General features: G+C 44.4%; 1 protein-coding gene across 1 annotated transcript in view; it reads right to left on the bottom strand.

Annotated features, from left to right (window-relative positions):
* Positions 1-21,914, bottom strand: part of Intu (inturned planar cell polarity protein) — a 63,831-nt gene that overhangs the window by 18,452 nt on the left and 23,465 nt on the right. Inside the window, exons 4-8 of the mRNA XM_051157090.1 lie at positions 16,619-16,822; positions 13,510-13,628; positions 9,972-10,061; positions 9,351-9,428; positions 4,375-4,564 (exon numbers count right to left, since the gene is read on the bottom strand). Of these exons, the coding sequence (XP_051013047.1) occupies positions 4,375-4,564; positions 9,351-9,428; positions 9,972-10,061; positions 13,510-13,628; positions 16,619-16,822 (681 nt within the window). The remainder of the gene's footprint in view (positions 1-4,374; positions 4,565-9,350; positions 9,429-9,971; positions 10,062-13,509; positions 13,629-16,618; positions 16,823-21,914) is intronic.

Raw genomic sequence — 21,914 nt, 5'->3', positions numbered from 1 at the left:
TACGGGCAACCCCAGCATATGGCCATGCTAGCTAGGCAAGTGCTGGCTCTATCACAACAGTAAGGGAATTTCCAAACCAACTTCTAAGACTAACACAGGTGCAATAATTCTCAGCAAAATACTAAGAATGTCTGGCAATCTGGCTCAGCAGGTGATGGTACTTGCTGCTGAGCCTGAGGACCTGAGTCCAATCCCTAGAACCCGTACAGAGGAGAAAAAAAACTGACTCCCACAAGCTGTCTTCTGAACTCACTGTGACCAACTGCTTTCATCCCAGGAATTAAGGTTGTGAAAGTAAGTGAAATCTGGCACACAAACAGCTCAAGACAGAAATCACATGATCATGGTATTAGCTATAGAAAGGGCCTTTTATAAAGTTCAGTATCCCTTCCTGATAAAAACACTGAAGCAATTACGAATAGAAGAGCCGTATCTCACCAACAAAAACTGCAAACAACAAACTTACTGGCAACATCATACTAAAAGTGGGAATGAGGCAAGGGTGCCCATTCTCATCACTCTTACTGCAACACTCGAAGTCTTGGCTAGGAAATAAGACAAAGAAACCAAAGGCATACACACAGGGAAGAGAGCAGCTGAGCATCCCCATCTACAAGTGACATGATTCTGTACTTACAATGACCCCAATGACTCTACCAGAAAGTGCTTAAAAATGATAGGCCACTTCCAGCAAAGCAGCAGGGTTGGAAGCTAAGATGCATGGATCAAAGTGTCCCTGTGCAGCAATAACCAGCTGGCTAAGAAAGGAAGGTAAGGGGAGCAAAGCTCACCAGGGAGGGGAGAGCCTGCGACAGTGGAAACATGCTGACACAAGAGAAACAAAGGACACTAAAGGAAGCAGTAGAAGATGGCATAGGCACCTGTGTTCGTGCTTATATCACTTTGATTGAAAACCATTTTGGTGGGTCATACACGTCTAGGAAGTGAATGATTTCTTCTAGATTCTCCAGTTTCTTGGCATATGGGTTTCCAAAGTACATCCTAATTATCTTCTGGATTTCATAAGAATTTTTCATATTTTCATCTCAATTCATTAATTTCTCTCTTTAGTAAGCTTTGCTAGGGTTCCGTCCCTCTTGTTCATCTCTTCAGGCACTTCTACCACACCCTTTGTACATGTCTGAAGCGCTTTTCTTTTTGTTTTTGGACAAGAGTCTGCTCCAGGACACCATCTAACCCAGAAGTTCAATGTAAGTGAAACATAGTACTCCTAAAAACACCCCTACTTCACCATCACAGGAGGGACTGTACAGTGGGGAGACCGTATCCTCAATAAAGCAATTATGAGGTGGGGGTAAGAGTCTGGGGTTACTCTTAGCCAGAAAGTCAGCTCTCACTGGTACCTTCTGATTATGAAGGACCCTGGTGGGGGGCTGTGCCTTTCCCAGGTTAAAGACCCCCCCAGTTGATGTGAGACAGGCTGTGGAGTCAGGGAGTCAGTCCTTCTATCTTAAAGGCAACATTATCTAGTAACTTTCTATGTTAAAAACTTGTGACTTCTCATGAAAGCACTGGTGAGGCCAACTGATAGGTCTGATACTTTTCAGTTTTATATGATCTTTAAAAGCGAGGTTGGGGATGTAGCTCAGTGGCAGAATGGCTGGCCAGCATACATGGGCCCCTAGGCCCAAGTTCTAGGAGCAGAAAAAGAAAACGGTCATTGCAGTCTGAGACCGACGGTTCACAGAACCAAGGACGAAATGAAAGAGCAGCAGGCAGAGTGTCCTGTACACTTGAGCTGATACCACAGCTTCAACTACGAAACATGTAACGGAGCCTCCCGACAGTAACTGTGGATGCAGTGAACACTACCACTTTCCCCGTCCCACACTCCTCATGTCATAACCACCGACATGATTAGGAGTAAGCTGCCAGTCACTTAGCCGTGTGCTGAAGGGCTTCATGCAGAATAAGATCTTGAGTATTTTTCCAGTAACACAGTCTGGGTTTCTTCATGAGCAGAAAAGTGGCAACACAGTGTCACTTCATTTGATACTGAGAAAATGCTAGAAGTAAAGGAATGACATGGTGGGCCATGCCAAAGGTTTCTGAAGTAGTCGTGCCAGCTGTGTGATTTATCTGTGGTGGACAGTCGTGAAGTCAAACACAAAACACCTAACCTCCACGACGCCCTAAACCAAAAGCTACACACACATGCTTATGGAAAGGAACTGGAGATGTGGTAGAACATATCTACCCCCCCCCCCAGCATCAAACAAAACAAAAGAATCATTTTGCTGTCAGTGGACTTTGTATTCTTTCTTTCCTTCTATCTTTCTTTTCTTTTCTTTTGGTTTTTTGAGACAGGATTTCTCTGTGTAGTCTTGGCTGTCCTGGATTCACTTTGTAGACCAGGCTGGCCTCGAACTCACAAAGATCCACCTGTCTTTGCTTCCCTGAGTGGTAAGATTACAGGTGTGCACCACCATGCCTGGCTGAACTTGTGTTCTTAAGAATAAATGCTAGTTAATGGCGATCATCAAAGAATTTGTTTAGTTACAGTTTTTTACTAGCACCAAGTGAAGAAGTAATATTCCACAGCTGCTTCTCTGTCCAAGAGAAATCTACCTTTAAAGCGACACACGGCATGTACTCACTTCTAAGTGGATATTAGCCTTGGAGTACAGGATGACCATGCTGCAATCCGCAGACCCCAAGAACCTAAGTAACAAGGAGGGCTCAAGGGAGGATGCTTGAATCTCACTCAGAAATAGACAGCAGAAGTGGATGAAGAGAGGGATCAGGGTAGGAGAGGGAGTGTGGAGGGTAATGAGAGTGGAGATCAGATGAAGAGAAACTGAGGCTGGTGGCATCACTGAGACAAGCTTGAGACCTATGACAGGGTAGGCTCCTGGAAGGAAGACTCTAGCTGAGACTCCTAGTAGTGGGAGTCATGGAGACCGAAGAGGCCACCTTCTAGCCAGAAAGAAATTCTAGAGGAGGGAGGGGAACACCAAACCACCCACAACTTCAACTGAAAATTTACCCTGCCTACAAGATGTGCAGGGATAAAGATAGAGCAGAGATTGAGGGAATATCCAACCAATGCCTGGCCCAATCTGAGACCCACCTCATGGGAGATAGCCAACCTCCGACAATATTAACAACACTCTGCTATGCTTGCAGATGGGAGTCTAGTATAGCTGTCTCCTGAGAGGATCCACCAAGTAGCATATTGAAACAGAAGCAGAGACTTACAACCAAACATTAGGTGGCACACAGGGAAACCTTGTGGAAAAGTGGGGGTAGAGTAGTAGGACCGGGGGGTGGGAGTGGGGGATGGGAATCCCACAAGACCAACAGAGTTAACTAACCAGGACCCAGGAGTGCATATGGAGACTGAAGTACCATGCCCAGACTGGACCTAGGCCCCGTACATAGATGTGGCAGATGGGCAGCTTAGTCCTCATGTGGGTCCCCTAGTAAGGGAGCAGGGGCTGTCTCTGACATGGACTCTGTTGCATGCTTTCTATCACTTCCCTTTGGCGTGGCTGCCTTGCTAAGCACAGGGGAAGAGGCCATACTCAGTCCTGATGTGACTTGATGTGCCGGGGTGGGTTAGTGGTGGTGGGACGCTCCCCTTTTCTGAGGAGTAAGCGAGGGGGGATAGAGGAAAGAGAGAGGGTGGTAGGGCTTAGAGGAGAGGAGGGAGGGGGCTACGATCAGGATGTAAAGTGAATAAATTATATCTATATATCTAACAATATCTATATATCCTAGCTATCCACCCACCTATCTATCTATCTATCTCTATATCTCTTCCTTTCATCTGTACAGAAATAAAAACTGACCTTGTGCTATAAAATCAGAGACACACAAAATTGCCAAGTAAGACATACATCTTATATTTCTGAAAAGAATTCTGAGTTTGGAAAGCTTAAATATAAAATATGATGAGAGACCCAATTCCTATTTTTAAGGGTCATTTGTTAAAGTTTATGTCATGGACCTTGTACTTGAACAGCGCCTTGAGTTTTCACCTATAACCCTCAAACACACACACACACACACACACACACACACACACACACACACACACAGATACATGTACACCGAGAGAGAGAGAGAGAGAGAGAGAGAGAGAGAGAGAGAGAGAGAGAGAGAGACAGACAGACAGACAGACAGACAGACAGACAGACAGAGACAGAGAGAGACGGGGGGGGCGGGGGGTCAGTGAGTTCAATCTTGAAACCTGTACAGAGGTAGAGGGATGTATACACTCTGTATACACCACAGTGGCAGGACTGCTCCAAGTAATAAATTTTTAAAAATAATTTTAAAAGAAACTGAGAAAACTCACAGTTTAGATCAAGGCAGATGGCTTTGACTCTTACTTAGGACCCCTAAGATTACCTTGAGTTCCTGTGGAAGTGTGAGCCAACGGACTCCCGGGAGGTTGTCCAAAAGCACGGCACTGGCTGCATCATACTGTTGAGCACTGGGGCTGGCGCTGAGATGTAATTTATCAGGCTGAAGAGCTCGTTGAAAGAACAAGCTGAAGAAATGATCCAAGCGAGGAGTGTTCTCCACCTGGCAAAAGGCACTGGAGAAGCGGGAGCTGGAAGTGAGTAAAACCTGTGGAGAGGTCCATGACCCAGTGCGCTAACTAGCTGAAGGGGGCTGCCTCTGCCCAACGTTGGCACCTCTTCCTGCTGCTCTCCTTGTTACAGCCACTGCTGTAGTGTGACTGAAGGAGGGCATTAAGAAATAAGCTTTCTGGGGGCAGGAGAGGAGGCTCAGTGGTTGAGAGCACTGGTTGCTCTTCCAGAGGGCCCAGGTTCAATTCCCAGCACCCACATGGCTGCTCAACAGCCTGTAACTCCAGGATCTGACAAACACACATACACACACACACACACACAGAGAGAGAGAGAGAGAGAGAGAGAGAGACAGAGAGACAGAGAGAGACAGTGAGACAGACAGAGAGATAGAGATAGAGAGAGAGAGAGAGAGAGAGAGAGAGAGAGAGAGAGAGAGAGAGAGAGAGAGACACCAACACACATAAAATTAAAAGAAAAAAGAAATGCACTTTCTGTATTTAAGAGGACACCAGGGAAGAATTGCTGGGCCAGCATAGAGGCCACATGCACGAGAAGTGCTGAAGCACACACTTCCTTCTTCTGTCTTCTGGCCAGTTACAACTCCCAGTGTCTTTCAGGTAACAGAGGATAGGAAAGGGATTCTGACCTCTGTAGTAAATGGACTTAGCTTTGAGTCATTCTTACGAGGCAGCTGTCTTAAGAACAATCAACAGGCCTCTCTGAATTTTGGTCTCCATGTCAAGCTGGGGTTAACGTGATCCAACTGACTTTTAGATCACCTAACAGTCACTGCACACATCCTATTGTGCCTATTATGAGTACACAGGAAATACAAAATAAGGAGCTATGTTCTTCTCTTCAATGGAGGGCACAAGCATTGGAGGGAGGGAGGAATGGAGGGAGGGAGGGAGGAAGGGAGGGAAGGAGGGAGGAAGGAAGAAGGAAGAAGGGACACAGAGAGAGGGAGGGCACTGAGATAAAATAGCTAATTTCCGACATGCAGAAGCAATCCAGCATTAATCATGACTATTCCTTAGAACAGCTCAGAGGATGAAACAATGCCTGGCTCACATCCTGCTGAAGCAATAGTCACTGACTCATCCTGCAAATATTTAAGCGCCTACTTTGTTCCCACCACTGTGCTCTTTGCTGGTAGGACAGCAATAAAATCAGACAAAAGACAATGAACCCTGTTGAGCACGCATTCTGATGAAGTAAGGCAAGGCGATGACAGACGGGTGGTATGACTGGTCAGGTGTTTTATTTATAGTTTTACTTTAAAGGTAGGATCTTGTGACACTGTCCAGGCTTGCCTGAACTTGTGCGGTCACGTGTCCCTGCAGCCTCACAAAGAGCTGTCACTATAGATATGCAACTTCATGCCCAGCCGGTTTGCTGTTTGGAGTCAATGATCAAGAAAGACAATGAAAATTGGCCATTTAAGTTAATAACGTGGTATAAAGAAGATCCAGCAGGAGGGAAGTGTAGAGTCTAGGGCGGGGCAAAGGCTGTGAATGTATAAGGGAGGGTGGGTGTGGCTTGAGATCTGATCAGATAGGTATGTAGGTAGGGCCCAGATATAATGTTGGCCATTCTACCTGCTTCACATGAGCTTATTACTGTAGCAGGAATAAAGCCAGGGACCCAGCAGCAGGCTACGGTAAAACCATGGAGCAGCTGCTGGGCAGGAAGATGGTACACAGAGAGGAATGGACAGAGTGGAGATGCACTTTCGACACATAGATTGGGACTTGCTGATGGATTAGTGGGGGGCAATGAAAGGAACTATAGCTTTATTTTGATCATAACACTAACAGGAACTAGCTCGCAACTTTTAATTGATCATTATGACTTTGGACCTCTAAAAACCTTTTTGAAATTGTTTTATAGAAAAAAGCTCAATGTCTATTAGTAACTGCTTACATCCCTGTGCTTCTTAAAGAACACAGCCATATTCCATTTGGTTTCTTAGTTTGTCCTTCAAAGTCCTACTTGAACAAGGACTATAGAGATATTTTCATATCAACAGAAGGTGAAATTCAGAGAAACAAGGCCCCTCTGCCTTCAACACACTCTGGGGACCACACAACAACTTCAGGAGTTTGTTGACATGCATGCAATCTCTTGCAGAAAGTTAGCATCTGATAATCGCAGTTTGTGGAAACAGCTCAACTAGGGCATAATTCAGCAACGTTTGTCACACTAACATAACTTTAAAAAGGCAATTAATACCACCATCTCATTCCTCATCGATTAAAATCCTACTAGTAAAGGGACAAGGTGCTGTGTTTGGAGGACCAGCCTTCTGCACCTCATTCATTTGGAAGCTCCTGGTAAACAATCAAGCCTGGGAGGGACCTGCCTCCTCACAGGTTCCTCCAGCAGAGAATGTGATGAATAAAATGACATTCTAGATTGACACAATCACAGAAGTTCATCCATGGTGCTTTGAGCACAGCGACCAATGAGATTTCACCACAGAGAATCAGAAAGAGATACCACCATGTTGGAAAAAAGCATAAATTGTCTTTTAGTTTCTATACTGGTATACTCTAATGGAGGTATTGCTAAGGCCCCAAAGGCACTAGAGCCTGAAGAAATTTCACTGGAGAAAAATATTTTCCAGTCATAACTGTACATTCATGACTAACAGTTACCTCAATTTTTCCCTTCAAATAAGGAAATATGTATCACATTATATTGTAAGATTAAAAACCAAGAAGCACCTACAATAGGCTACAGTGCAAAGAACAAGTGATGGCTGAATGCTCGACCCTATATGGGACATGTGTATCATCCCTCCCTCCAGGACTTAGACATCTCAGGAGAATGTGCGAGTCAGAGGGCATGGGGGGAGATGTGCAGCGGAAAGCCATCTTCTGCATAGAGCAGGGCCACGGCACCTGTGACCTTGCCTCAACTCTGTTACCTGCACAAGGCCTAAACAAGACTGGGCCCAGCTGGGCGGTGCCCTGAGGGAGTGCTGGCAGATGATGGTCACTGATCAGTTGCCCGTGCTCTAGGAAATAGTTCCCAGTAAATGCTCCTGCAAGCAACCGTAACAAACTCAGTGTTGCCCGAAAGACATGAAAGTAAGAGGGGCTTGTTGGGAGGAAAGAGGGGTTCAGAAGGAGGATGAGGAGGTAGGAGAGTAATGAGGATTGAACATGACTACAGACTTATGAGCCTGCCAAAGGATAAAGAACAGACAAGGAGCAACAGAAAGCATGCATAAATTGGAAAGCACGTTCATGTTTCACAGAAGATACGTGAACGGACACACAACGCAGCACCTTAACATTCCACACTGTGTTCCTGATTTCAACTAATGGTGCTTTGTTTATTTTGTTTTGCCTTTTTTTTTTTTTTTTTTGGGACAAGCTCTGTGATTCAGACTGGCCTGGAAATTCCTTACAAAGCCTAAACCAGCTTTGAGCTTATGGTAATCCTCTTGCCTCAGACTCTCAAATGCTGGGCTTATGGATGTGAGCCACCATGCCCAGCTAAATGCACATTTTAAATTAATTTTTTGAATAAAGAAACATTTTGGGGAAAGTAAAATAGCAAAGAAAACACAAAAATGTACCTAAAATTTTAGTCTTGTCTATATGCTATACAGAAATATCCTATATTTGCCTCTAAAGAAAGGAACTGGTTGTTGGATTTCAAACCCGGGACTACTAACTGTAACCCTGTTAGTATACAGGCGATTCCACTGCTGCTCTCAGAAACCTAGCAACTGCTTACATCATCGCCTGCTATGGCAGGCGCACCACGTGCCCTTTCTTTCTCTCTCTTCCTGCATTTCTCTTCTCTGAGCATGCGCTCTCTCTTTCTGTGCCACATCTCTCCATCTCGTCTGCATGGTGGCTTCCTGGCCCTGTTCTCTGAGACCCGTGGGTCCACCTGAGAGTGGTCCACCTGAGACTCGTGGGTCCACCTGAGAGTAGTCCACCTGAGACCCGTGGGTCCACCTGAGAGTGGTCCACCTGAGACCCGTGGGTCCACCTGAGAGTGGTCCACCTGAGATCCGTGGGTCCACCTGAGAGTGGTCCACCTGAGACTCGTGGGTCCACCTGAGAGTGGTCCACCTGAGACCCGTGGGTCCACCTGAGAGTGGTCCCAAATAACCCTGCTTTTATACTTTTAATTCAGTTTGAATTGGCTCATTCTGTTGGTAGAGAACACCTATTACCAGTATGTACTGGTTACTGTATATCATAATATAGAATTTGTTGTAATCACTATATCCTGTAGTAATTAGTTGTTTTCATGAGTTTCCACATAGTGCACTATGGAGTATAATGTGGAAGTTCTTAGAAATAGCTTCATGGGGCCCCTGAAAGCCAGGTGTGGCAGTTCATGCCTACACCCCAGCACCTGGTAGTCGAATCATGAGCTCTCATCATCCCAGGCTACAGAGCAAGCCCAGGCCTGTCTGAGCTACACAGCAAGATCCTGGCTCAGAAATTAATTCATAATTGGATTAAATAAAAAATAAATAAATGAAGCCTATTGCGGTGGCACACACTTGTAATCTCAGCACTCTGGGAAGCAGAGGTAGGCAGATCTCTGTGGGTTCGTGGCCAGCCTGGTCTACAAAGTGGGACCAGGACAACCAGGGCTACACAGAGAGACCCTGTCTGGAAAGAAAATAATTAAAAATGAAAGAAAGGAAGAAAACACGAGGAAACCAAGAGCCTTGTTCCTCAAGTGAGAAGCACTGCCAAGCACAGAGGAAGACACAGAACTGTGACTCAACACAACAGACTCCAGAGGAACACTTACCTGTCTAAAGAACCGTACATGAACGTTAGGGTTTGGGCGGCATCTTCAATCATGTTCCTTAGCTTAGGAAGAGGAACTCTTAAAAAAAAAAAAAAAGCAGTTATTCATTTGTGACATGATCGAATGGCACAGACCCCAAAGGAGCAAGCTGCCTTTATGCTTATATGTTTTTGCACAGTTTACTCAGCTGTAGAGGGTGTTCGCAGCACTAGTGAATGGTCACCCAGGGGCAGGATGTCACTTCAACATTGCAGAGTCACTTTATTAATTACCAAAGATATCGAACATCTGGGCAAAATATCCTGTGCTGAGCCTTGACCCCTAAATTATCTAGCTTGAATACAGTGTGAGCATACGAAGCCCAAACCACATTCTTGTAAAGTTTAAGCAGAAGAAAACGCCCCACCCAGCTACCTCTGTTGTGTGTAATGCAGCCCTAAAGACACAAGTCACTACTTCCCCAGTGTGGCAGGCACCCTGAGATCATGAACCCACCACCAGGAGTTTGCTTTTTGACAAATTGTACCAAGGCAGGCTTTGTTATCATTATTTTGCCTTTTTTGTTGTTACCATAGTTACAGAAAATGTTATTTGAAGATAAACAAAAAGATGGCAACTCACTCTTCAGCAGGCAGGCCAATTAACAACAACTTGTCAGATTCTTTCAAGTAAGCAACATGAATTTGTTTCCCATTTAAATGGAGGGATGAGCTAAGAAAAACATAAATTCAGTATGTGGTTAGAATAACTTTTAAGTGTTATAAAGTTATAAAAAATTCTTAAAAGGTTACACATGGTATAATTTAAGAACTGAATTGCTTAATAAGCAAAATTCTTGGCACATATCTCACTACCACACAGAAAATACAGGGCTTTGTGACAACAAAGAATACATTTGGAATTATCTCCAAACCTCCAGGACACACAAATGTAGAAGCATTACATGCCTACAACCCTGGAGCTCACAAGGCTAAGCCTGAAGGCTTGCTATGAGTTCAAAGCCAGTTTGAGCAACATGGGGAGTTCCAGGCCAGCAGGGCTACACAGTGAGACCCTGTCTCAAACTCGGGTGTGTGTGAAATGTTTTGTAGCTACACACAGTTTAGTAGTTTTAAAAGACTTTCCATCCTAGCTTATTAATTCCATAGGACTTGTGGGATTGCCCGTGTATAGACATGATCATGAAGAAGATTACAAAGAAAACAGTGACCAACTATGGAAATTTGGAGAACACAAGTGTTACTTTAAATATGAATTATTAAACAGATTTTTTTCAAACTTTATTTTTAAGTTAAGGTTTAAAAGTACATTTATGTTTAGGCAAATATTAGCCTCTTTTATATCATAGTAACACTATTACAATTTAAAAAAAAGAATTTGCAGCAAGAAACACATATTGTTAAAGAACCCTGAAGATAACATTTTTCATTTATTTTTTTCCTCAAAAAGGCTTGCCTAGCTGCCCTTATTGCTTGCACACAGTTACCTCATGTCTTACCATTATTGACAAAATCTAACTATTAAGTAAAACAGCATCTAACTTACACAGCAGAGAAAGACAAAGAACAAGCCTACATGAAAAACCTTAAACTTCTCTAAAGACCATTACTGTAAGGGCTGGAGAGATGGCCTGGCAGTTAAGATCCCTTGCTGCTCTCCCAGATGGTGAGTTTTGTTCTCAGCACCCATGTCAGGTACATCCAGGTGCCTGTAACTCCAGTTTCAGGGAAGCTGAGGCTTCTGGCCTCTGTAGACTCCTACACTCATGTTCACAAAGGCACACACAGACACAACATTTTAAAATTAAAAAAAAAAAAAATCAATGAGCACTCATCTTATGATTTCATTCATTTGAAATGGCTACTGCAAAAATCTGTGAGGCAAGGCTAGCAAGCCAGGAGGTACCAGGGGCTTGAGCTGTAGTCCACAGGTTGACAAGAGACACAGAGTTTCTTTTTAAGGTGACAAAAATACTTGGACATTGACCATCGCCGATATTTATGGATAGACTTTAAACTATTTACTTGTACATTTAAAACAAAAACAAAAACAAAACATACTTACTAGCTGGGTGTGGTGGCACACACCTTCTAATCCCAGCACCTGAGAGGCAGAGGCTGGTGGATCTCTGTGAGTTCAACGCCAGCCTGGTTTACAGAGAGAGTTCCAGGACAGCCAGAATGGTTCTTTAAGGAAACTGTTTCAAAACAAAACAACACAACAACAACAAAACCCCAGACTTACTTGTTTTGTTTGTTTGTTTTTTAATTTTATGTGTATGGTTCTTTTGCATCCATGTATGTCTGTGTAACCACATGCTCACCTGGTACCCTCAAGATGGAATTGGAATTACAGATGGTTTGAGATACCATGTGGGTCCTGGGAACCAAACCCAGTCCCCCTGCAAGAACAGCCAGTGCTCTTAACCTCTCAACCACCTCTCCAGCTTCTATTTATACACTTTAAGTCTCGGTAAATTGTATGAATTATGAACTATAGCTAAATGAAGCTGTCAAAAAAAATAAAAAGAGAGGCTGGGGCATAGCTCAGTGGCATATAGTATTTAATTGGCAGGTCTGAGTACTTTGCTCCCTGCAATAAACAAATGAAAGAATAAACAAACAAATAAATAAATAGAGGTCTAACAAAGCTGTTTTTATATTTTAAATTTATGTATGAAATGAAGTCTCAAGTACCGCTGTCTTCAAATATGTAATCAGTGTATCTATATATAAAAAGTCAGATTTATGCTTAACTTTTATTTAGGAAAACAAGTAAATTCTTTCCATTATTTTATACATCCTACACCTTCTAAAACTTTTAAGTGTAATTTTTACCAAGAAATAAGAAAACAAAAGGTAAAATCTGGAAAAATCCCATTTCAGATCGTATCAGTAACACAGGAGCTCTTAAAATTTGAACAAACTTTTTTTCTTGGTGAAGTTTAGATTACTAAAATATTAAAGTAGAAAAATTATTTGTAATAATTTATGAAAGACAAAACTCAAAAGCTCTGAGCTCTTCATGCCATAACTTAGCTTCGGCATCCAAGTCAGGCCTGGGAACTCAGTGCGGAGTGCGTTCTCTCAGCGCTGGAGTTCGTCCTCCCTCTCCCTCCTCTCCTCCCCCCCCCCAGCTTCCTCCCCCCAATGCTAAAGATGCACCCAAGGCCACTTGCCCTGCGCAGACTATAGTTTCATCGGTCTTTTTGTCATATAAAGTTCACTTGACACTGAGTTCTGAATATCCCTCCTAAGGCACATTCTGTATTTCTCTATCATTACTGTAAAATTAGGATATTTTCTAACCATGTGAAAATTTCAGCATATTTCTTAGTGGCTTGACAATCATAGTAAAAACACAAGGACGCTAAGATGCATATTAATACCATGTTTAAAAGTTAAAACTTCCCAGCACTCAGAGGCAGAGGCAAGTAGATCTCTGTGAGTTCAAGGCCGGCCTGATCTATAAAGGGAGTCCAGGATAGCCAAGGCTACACAGAGAAACAGGAAACAGAGAAACACAGGAAAACAAAACAAAATAAAAGATAAAACTTTCTTTTAGAGCCAGGCGTGGTGGCGCACGCCTTTAATCCCAGTACTCGGGAGGCAGAGGCAGGCGGATCGCTGTGAGTTTGAGGCTAGCCTGGTCTACAAAGTGAGTCCAGGATGGCCAAGACTACACAGAGAAACCCTGTCTCGATAAACCAAAAAAAAAAAAAACAAAAACAAAAAACAAAAAAAACCCTTTCTTTTAAAGTAATTACAGTGTGTGTGTATGTGTGTGTACATGGTGTGCACATGTGTGCACATGTACCACAGCTTGAGTGTGGTGCTTGGAGGACAACTTGTAGGAGTCTGTTTTCTCCTCAGCTTGACCGGTTTGATAGGAAGCGCCTTTACCCAGGAGCCATCTTGCCATTTCAAAGACAACATTTTCATTAAGAATTACAACCACGGGTCAACAGCCATCTTTGTTAATTAAATGATGCTGGGAAATCTGAGACCTGTAGCTGAATTAAAAACATACACTCTAGATAAAAATCAACGTTTGGCTGAAACGAATGCACAGCTCAAAAGAGCGCTGTCACAGACAGGGACAGATTTCTACCACAGATAAGTAAAGGCGAGAACGTGAAGAAAGAATGGAACACTCTTACCTAGTGACTTGTGTCCCAGTTACGGTTTCCAACATGTCACAGAGTGTGAGAAAAATCCCCCTCACGCTCTTGAGCTTCTGAGATGCTTCTGACGCTGGGTAATGGTAAAGAATTTCCTGCTGTTAGGGAAAGGAAACAGACAATCAGCCTCCCAGATGCTCCAACCAACATTCTCCCGAAAGTTCAGATTTTGTATCAAGAACAAAACGGGAATCCTTTCAGCTCTAGTCAGTTTCATTCAACCCCAAGGACAGAACTATGCCTGGTATGTTAACACTTCAACAAGCACTTCAAATGCTACACTTGAAAGTAAGGTCAGAGACTACACCGGCCAGGAGAGCAAAGTCTGCGCAACTGAAACGGTTGATTTCAAGTAGCATTTTAAGCTTTAATCCCCACACATAACCCCTAGGAGTCTTTCATTTCTTTCATACTGAATCTTAAAAGATAATCACCATTTTTGGTAATGTTATTAAATATGTAATTATATTTACAAAGTGAGAATACTAAACTGAAGAAGTACAAATAGGAAGAAAAATATAACAAGATTATAAAATCTCTGACAAATCTGGGAGGGTTTAAACAGCACAAATTAATTTACATGGTAAGGTACATTTTATTCTAAATTACAGAAAATGCTAATTGACAGGATAATTCACAAAATACTTAATGTTTTCTATTTTCAGTGAGACCCTATTTCAAGAAAACAGAGAGCTTTAACAGAAGTAAAATAATGAATCTCTAAGTGGGATGCACAGTGTGCTCACACTCCTACAGCAGGATGGGCAGTGTGAGTGAGTGGGACCCACAGTGTGCTCACACTCCTACAGCAGGATGGGCAGTGTGAGTGGGACCCACAGTGTGCTCACACTCCTACAGCAGGATGGGCAGTGTGAGTGAGTGGGACCCACAGTGTGCTCACACTCCTACAGCAGGATGGGCAGTGTGAGTGAGTGGGACCCACAGTGTGCTCACACTCCTACAGCAGGATGGGCAGTGTGAGTGAGTGGGACCCACAGTGTGCTCACACTCCTACAGCAGGATGGGCAGTGTGAGTGAGTGGGACCCACAGTGTGCTCACACTCCTACAGCAGGATGGGCAGTGTGAGTGGGACCCACAGTGTGCTCACACTCCTACAGCAGGATGGGCAGTGTGAGTGAGTGGGACCCACAGTGTACTCACACTCCTACAGCAGGATGGGCAGTGTGAGTGAGTGGGACCCACAGTGTGCTCACACTCCTACAGCAGGATGGGCAGTGTGAGTGAGTGGGACCCACAGTGTGCTCACACTCCTACAGCAGGATGGGCAGTGTGAGTGAGTGGGACCCACAGTGTGCTCACACTCCTACAGCAGGATGGGCAGTGTGAGTGGGACCCACAGTGTGCTCACACTCCTACAGCAGGATGGGCAGTGTGAGTGAGTGGGACCCACAGTGTGCTCACACTCCTACAGCAGGATGGGCAGTGTGAGTGAGTGGGACCCACAGTGTACTCACACTCCTACAGCAGGATGGGCAGTGTGAGTGAGTGGGACCCACAGTGTGCTCACACTCCTACAGCAGGATGGGCAGTGTGAGTGAGTGGGACCCACAGTGTGCTCACACTCCTACAGCAGGATGGGCAGTGTGAGCCTCACTCTTCCTGCTGATAACTAGGCAGCATCTATTTTCTCACATAGCAAATTAAAATTGGACAAAATTAAAACTTCAAGCCATGAAGAGTTCAGAGTAACTTCCAGTTGCTCTAATGGCTGTAATTGCTACAACAGAAAGTCCAAACTCCCACTGTATTACACTGCCCTAGCTTTCCTTGGTCCTCTCTCTGACTACTGTTAGACGTCTTTATGAGAAATAGTTAAGTTGTCACGGAAGGATGATGATACACTGTGCAGACCCACTGTTTATACTTACTAAGAACACCTAATATGTGCAAATTATTTAATATATGCCATGGGATGTTTGCCAAATACACTTGAATAATGATTCAAATTTTATTTCAATTTTCACTGTGAAAATAGATGTAAAGTATTTTATTAAAATTTTATTATTTATTTTTAGAAATAAAGTCAAACATGAGTTAAAAATCTTCTGCGATGTAGACTTAATCAATTTAATCCACGTCCAACAAACACTTCATTCTATTTTCTAAATATACCAAATGCTGTTTTAAACAGTCTTTGACTAGCTTTTTACAATTCTTCATCTTGTGGTCTTGCATTCCAAATCTTGTAATTTGGAGGCAAGCTCTGTATCGACTATGTACTCTCAGGGAAAGAAACGACCCTGTGACATTTCATTGTACAGTAACATACTAGTAAGAAAAGGCCATTTAAAGAAGTCTCCATAGTCGTCTTAAGAGCCTTGGTATTGAAGGGCTGGCAGGCTCTGCAGCGCCCAGCCAATTTAATTAGCTGTATTTTAAAGCCCTTTAGCAGCCTACACTTACAGAAGCTGCTACTCTGTGTGGAAAGAATAAAGACCCTCTCCTAATTACGATCTTGACACAGAACTGGCCACAGACAAGAACTGGTTTATTTGCGAGGCATTCACACATCTTCCAGGGAAAGACAGGCAATGACATGTGGGGCTCAGTAGCCTCCCAACTACAAAGGGTCAGGATGGGACCTGCAAACTTAGGAGGACTAAAAAATAAATGCTGAAATGTCTAGTTTGTTCTAAAGGGCCAGCAAGGTGTAAGAAATTAGAATTATTACCACTGGGTGTCTATGTATTTTCCAGAACACAGAAAATGCCAATGAGTAAGTACATCTACAATTAATCTGATCTTTACCATTCAGTTTCTTACTAAGCAGACAGAAAACAGCGTAAGGAAATGCATGCCTCACATCACAGAAGGACACGGAGGAAGCTTTTGGTCTTTCCCTATTGCTTAGAACAGTTGAAAAGTGCATCCACTTTTTTCTCCTTTGTTTTAAAACACCTGGGAAACCATGTGATACACAGAGAACGGTGATAGGGCAAGCTAGTTCATGCATAACACGGTATGTAGACACGGTAAGGCACAGCTAATTCCCTTCTGCTTCTTTAAGTCTGCAGTGGGAGGACGGAAGGTCTCCCTCCTTCCTCACTCGCGTGAGCTGACACTCACCTCCTCCCGGGCTGCCTCTGACTGGATCTGCAGCGTGAGGTACATGGTGATGTGTGGGGTACCCAGGGCACTGTGCTGGCCACCCTCAGCCTCTAACCCGCAGAGGAGTTTCACCAAGTCGTTCGTGCTCGACTGCGTCTTTTTCTTTTTTGGTTGGGCCGTTTCCTTTCTCACAGCATATGCATTTTCAAATGTCAGCTTCACCTGAAAAAAAAAGGGGGGGGGGTTGGTTTTTCAACACGGCAAATATAATTTTTATTTTTTTAAACAAAGAAAGACATGTGCTGACCCATGTAGTAGGAGTCACAGGATGGAGATGGCACCTCAGAGCAAGGGCGAATGGTGAGAACAGTGATTTGCTTGCATCTGTATCTATCTGGGTACACATATATAATAACAAATGTTTACTGGGTGAAAAGTACAATGCTCCATGCAATAATTCATTTACGAGAACACAGTCACTGACAACACAAAGAAAAAGTGCCACGGAAGAACAGGAATCCACACCTGAATGTGGAACAGAGGACATCTTGAATGCTAACAGCGCTGACTCATCACGTGAAGTGAAGAGGCCAGAGACAGGGAATCAAGGGCAACCTCATACATCGGGAACTGCCTTTCCTTCCAAACGTGACAGGTTTCCAATGTTCCTCTCTCAGACGTCTTTGTAGCCCTTTGAAGAAGGGCCAAAGACAGTGCTAGCAGACAGACAGCCACTGGCACGAGGGACTCTGCACCTTCAAGGAGATCATCTCTCAGTTTTATCAGGATAGTTTTAATTTCACAGCCTGACATCAAGATTGGTCAGAACCCAGACTGTGGGGCTGTGTTCTTGGCTGTAAGATACCTTCCACCTCTCAGGTACCTCGCCTTGGAAACAGAGACACATGCCCAGGGCCGGCTAGCCAGCGACAACGTGCTCATTTCAAAGATACACCAGCGTGAGTGCCTAATGAGCACCGGGTAATGACGGCATCATCATAAGCTGGGAAGCCACACAGGGCTCTGAATGTTTATATGTAAGGAATGCTTCCTTTAAAGGGAATAATTCATACACTTTTAAACTTAGAGTCAAACGATACCTTTCAAAATGAGAGTAAGCTGGGCATGATGGCTGTTCCCTGTATCCCTACAGGTGCAGGTGGAGCTCTGGTCTACATAGAAAGTTCCAGGCCAGTCAGGACTGTACAGTGAGACTCACCCTGGACATGGGTCGCACCGTCCCATGGGACTGAGTCCCAGACTGAATAAAAAGGGAAGAAAAAAAAAAAAAAAAAAAGCAGCTGAGCTCCCACATTTGTCTTTCTACTTCCTGGCCAGATATGAAGATTCTTCTTGGTACACTCGTATGGCCATGAGCTCTGCCACACACTTCCTACTGTGATGGACTTACCCCTTTCAAACCTCCCTCCCATAAGCTGCGTTGGGTCTGGTATTTGTCCCAATTATGAGATGAGTAACAAATACACCTGACCATAGACTAGACCGTCTAAAGCTACCAGCCAAAGTAAACCTTTTCATAAGTCAGTGCTTCAGATATTTATTATAGCAACAGATGCTCTTCTACATGTGTCGAAGAAAGGGTTCAGATTCATCCAGATGTACAGTGCTAGGAAAGCTGAAGTAGGCTGAGACTGGCACCTGGACGCTATCAAAACAGGCTGAGTAGAAAATTAATGTATTGCTAGAGAAAGAGAAAACAAGCAAAACAAAAATTAAAAAAAAAAAACCCCTATGTAAGAATGATCAAGGTTTTTTATTTTTCAAGCTGATGAAAAATAACATATAATTAATATAAGAAAGAGTTGAGAGCGTACAGTTTAATTGTCATCCTAGATGTAAAATGAGTATTTTGGGATTCTGTGGGTAAAGGCACTTCTTACATCCATGTCTGCTGACCCAAGTTTGATTTTTGAGACCCACATGATAAAGAGAACCAACTCCTGCAAGTCACCTCCTGCCCCCCAACGAATGTGCATAATAAACAAATGCTACAAAAATAAGGCTTGGTCTGTGGTTCAGTCACAAACAGACCACATGAGTAAGCAGAATTTAGTGTCAAAGCTGATTGTTACTGGGGCTGGGGGGTGGGGGTAGCTTGTGGCAGGAGGACTCACAGAAAGGGTCTCAGAGAAAGAGCCATGGCTCATACCATGGGGAATCTTCCCCAGCTGAGGTGGCTGTGGGTGGGAAGACTGAAAGACTGGGTGTGACTCACAAAAAAGTGACAAACGGGAAATGAGGTGGTAGGCTGATCATTTCACTCATTATATTCTAGGAAGCAGCAATGACCTAAAATTTAACACCACGTCACCATGTTTGTGGAAACTGACATATGTGCTTTAAAACTAGCTTAGATACTATATTTTGCAAAAGCCACCACCTCTTTTTTGTGGTACAAGGACCTTTACACCTTGCCAGGACACAAACGTGAACAAAAACATTCCCATGGGATTGTCCATTGAAATTCTTTAAGGAGCTGTTTTAGCACCATCCTGATTTTTAGAAGGTTGGGTCCATCATGCAAAGAAAATTACACTTCAGAAAGACATTTCTAAAGTGCTATGTGTAAGCAGCCATTACTGCTGAGAAATTCAGTGGCCTGATAACGTGATAAGAGCATAACTAAATACAAAGATGAGGAAATTAAAAAAGAGGATTATTCTAACCCAAGTACTAAGGGCATAAGGGATAAGCGTTTCTAAGTAATAGCTAATAAATCTTATCTGAAACTCCCTTTAGTTCTGTTATTCTTCCACAGCCTTTAACACGCTTTACGCTCATGATCTCACATCTCCTGCCTCCTCCTCACTTGTGCAACTTGTCCAGACCATCCTCGTCCCTTCCAGGCTCGGTAATGACGGCCTGGTTCCCATCACTTGTGGCTTTGGTTATCTCCTCCCCACTTCTGTCTTCAACCCACGCTGTGCAAAAAGCAGTCCATCTTCATCTTCTATCTAAACAACCTCCTCTCACTTTAGCTCCAGCCCTCTCACAGGTGCAGCCCTCCCACAGGTGCAGCCCTCTCACAGGTGCAGCCCTCCCACAGGTGCAGCCCTCTCACAGGTGCAGCCCTCCCACAGGTGCAGCCCTCTCACAGGTGCAGCCCTCTCACAGGTGCAGCCCTCTCACAGGTGCAGCCCTCTCACAGGTGCAGCCCTCTCACAGGTGCAGCCCTCTCACAGGTGCAGCACTCTCACAGGTGCAGCCCTCTCACAGGTGCACAGGCCCTGAGGACCTGAAGCCATGGCCAAGCTGGCCTGCCACGCACCCCTGAGTCAGCTTGGCCCTTCTCACAGCCCCACCGCTCTCTGCTGTCTTACCTTGGCAAGTGGCAGGGGCTTTCAAAAACTTCTCATGAATAATGCTCAAGGAATTAGTCTAATTGGCTCAGCAAATTCTCCTTCACCTCTTCTCCTTTTGGGCAATCTCACCAAGCTGCTTAAGGCAAAGCCTGGAAAGTTCCTGGGTCTCTCTAAATCTGAAATGCTGTAAAATTCCAAACTTTTTTTCTTTTAGACAGTTTCTCTATGTGTAGCCCTGGCTGTTCTGGAACTCACTCTGTAGATCAGGCTGGCCTAAAATTCACAGAGATCTATCTGCCTGCCTTTGCCTCTCATGTGCTGGCATTAAAGGTGCCACCACCGACCAAATTCCAGACTTTCTGAGCATCAATGTGGTGCTTTAAAAGTTTCAGATTTTTGAGTAGTTAGGGTTCATGTTGTTCTGCCCATGTGGATGAGAGAGGAGCCACAAGGGCCCCACTCCTCCCTGAGGAGCTACAGGCAGCTGATGGCCACTGGGGGGGGGGGAGAGCCATCTTTCCTCATTGGTGTGTGTCATAGTGTGTTGACCATGTTTCACATCCATGCACATGCAAGCACCTCTCATTGGACTCGGAGGGGGCATGAGGTCAGGAGGGAGATATGCTGTGCGGGGGAGTCCAGAAAGATTGGAGGGGGAGGAGACTGGGGTAGGATGAGATGAAAAATACATGGTTTTTCATCTATAAAATAATTAAAGAATAGTTCTTTTTTTTTTTTAATTAAGCAACATTAAAAAGAAGTAGTTCTTTACTGTGACATCTATACCCAATGTGGCTCAGGAGCCTGGGGTGCTGTTTCACGGGAAGTGACTGAAGAAGGGACTGAAGAAGCCTGGTTGCTCTAAGCAGCTTGGCAGGCAGTTCTGCTAAGGGCCTAGAAAACCAGAAGTCTGACAGAAATGGAAAACGCAGGCAGCAAAGACCAGGCTAATTAGGTTTCAGGCAGAAATTAGGACGCTATTGGTAACTGGGTGACAGATCAGCCTGTTTATGTGGTGGGAAACACACGGATGCATTTTACCTATACACGAAAACTTTATGAGAGGCCATGTTTAACGGGAGCACACTAATTCATCCAACAGGAAATCTCACGGCCACGCGGCACTCAGGCTGGGCATGGGTGCTGCTTGCTGATTTTTGCCAGACTAACAGTGAGAATCGGGAGCAAGAAATGGAACACAAACATTTAAAGCTTGCATTTTAGCCAGAAAACAAGTATAATTAAAGTTGTTGCCAATAAATATGGAGAGATCAGTACTGTTAAAAAAAGGCCAAGGACTTTGTGCTGGGACAGTAGGGAAAACATTCTGAGGGCATCTTGGGAATTGACTAGGACCCTACACCCTACCCGCTAGCTCAAAAGGGTAAAATGACAACTCCTTTCCAGAGGACAGCTCTGAAAACCCAGAGTGCTCAGGTATGCTCAGGGTACTGCTTGACTAGGGTTCTTTATCTTGCTCGGCTGGTAGAGCACTCAGGAGCCACTGCAGCCATGGCTCAAGAGGGCCTACCAAGATTGTGAAGGACGGCAGACCGTGCGACGCTAGTTTTGTAGTTGTGCAGAATGCTAGGCTTGTGGGGCCCTGGAGGCTTCAAACAAAATTTCAAAGGAAAGTGTAGGAGGCCGTACTGTGTGGAGCAGCACACTTGTAGTCTCTGTGGGTAGCCCCTGACAGCTGCGCATGAAGTTAGGAGAGTGAAGCCGAAGCCAAAACGGGGAACCTAAAGCAAGAGACAACAGGAACATGGAACATTGACTAAAGGAAGCTGCAGACGGTCACTAGAGCCAGCAGAGCCAGCAGAAGACAGCTGCCGCATGGGCTGCGGCCAGCGAGGCCACAGGGGTAGGACTGCCACGGCCTCTGGAGGACACCATGCCCCCTGCATATCCCAGGTGGCAGGCCAGGCTGCTCAATGTTAGTCTTGCTTAGGCCTGATAATTCCTCATTCTTTCCCTGTCTTTTCCTATGG

The sequence above is a fragment of the Acomys russatus genome, chromosome 15 (assembly GCF_903995435.1).
Source record: "Acomys russatus chromosome 15, mAcoRus1.1, whole genome shotgun sequence".
NCBI lineage: Eukaryota > Metazoa > Chordata > Mammalia > Rodentia > Muridae > Acomys > Acomys russatus.
This window is presented reverse-complemented; position numbering and strand designations above follow the sequence as displayed.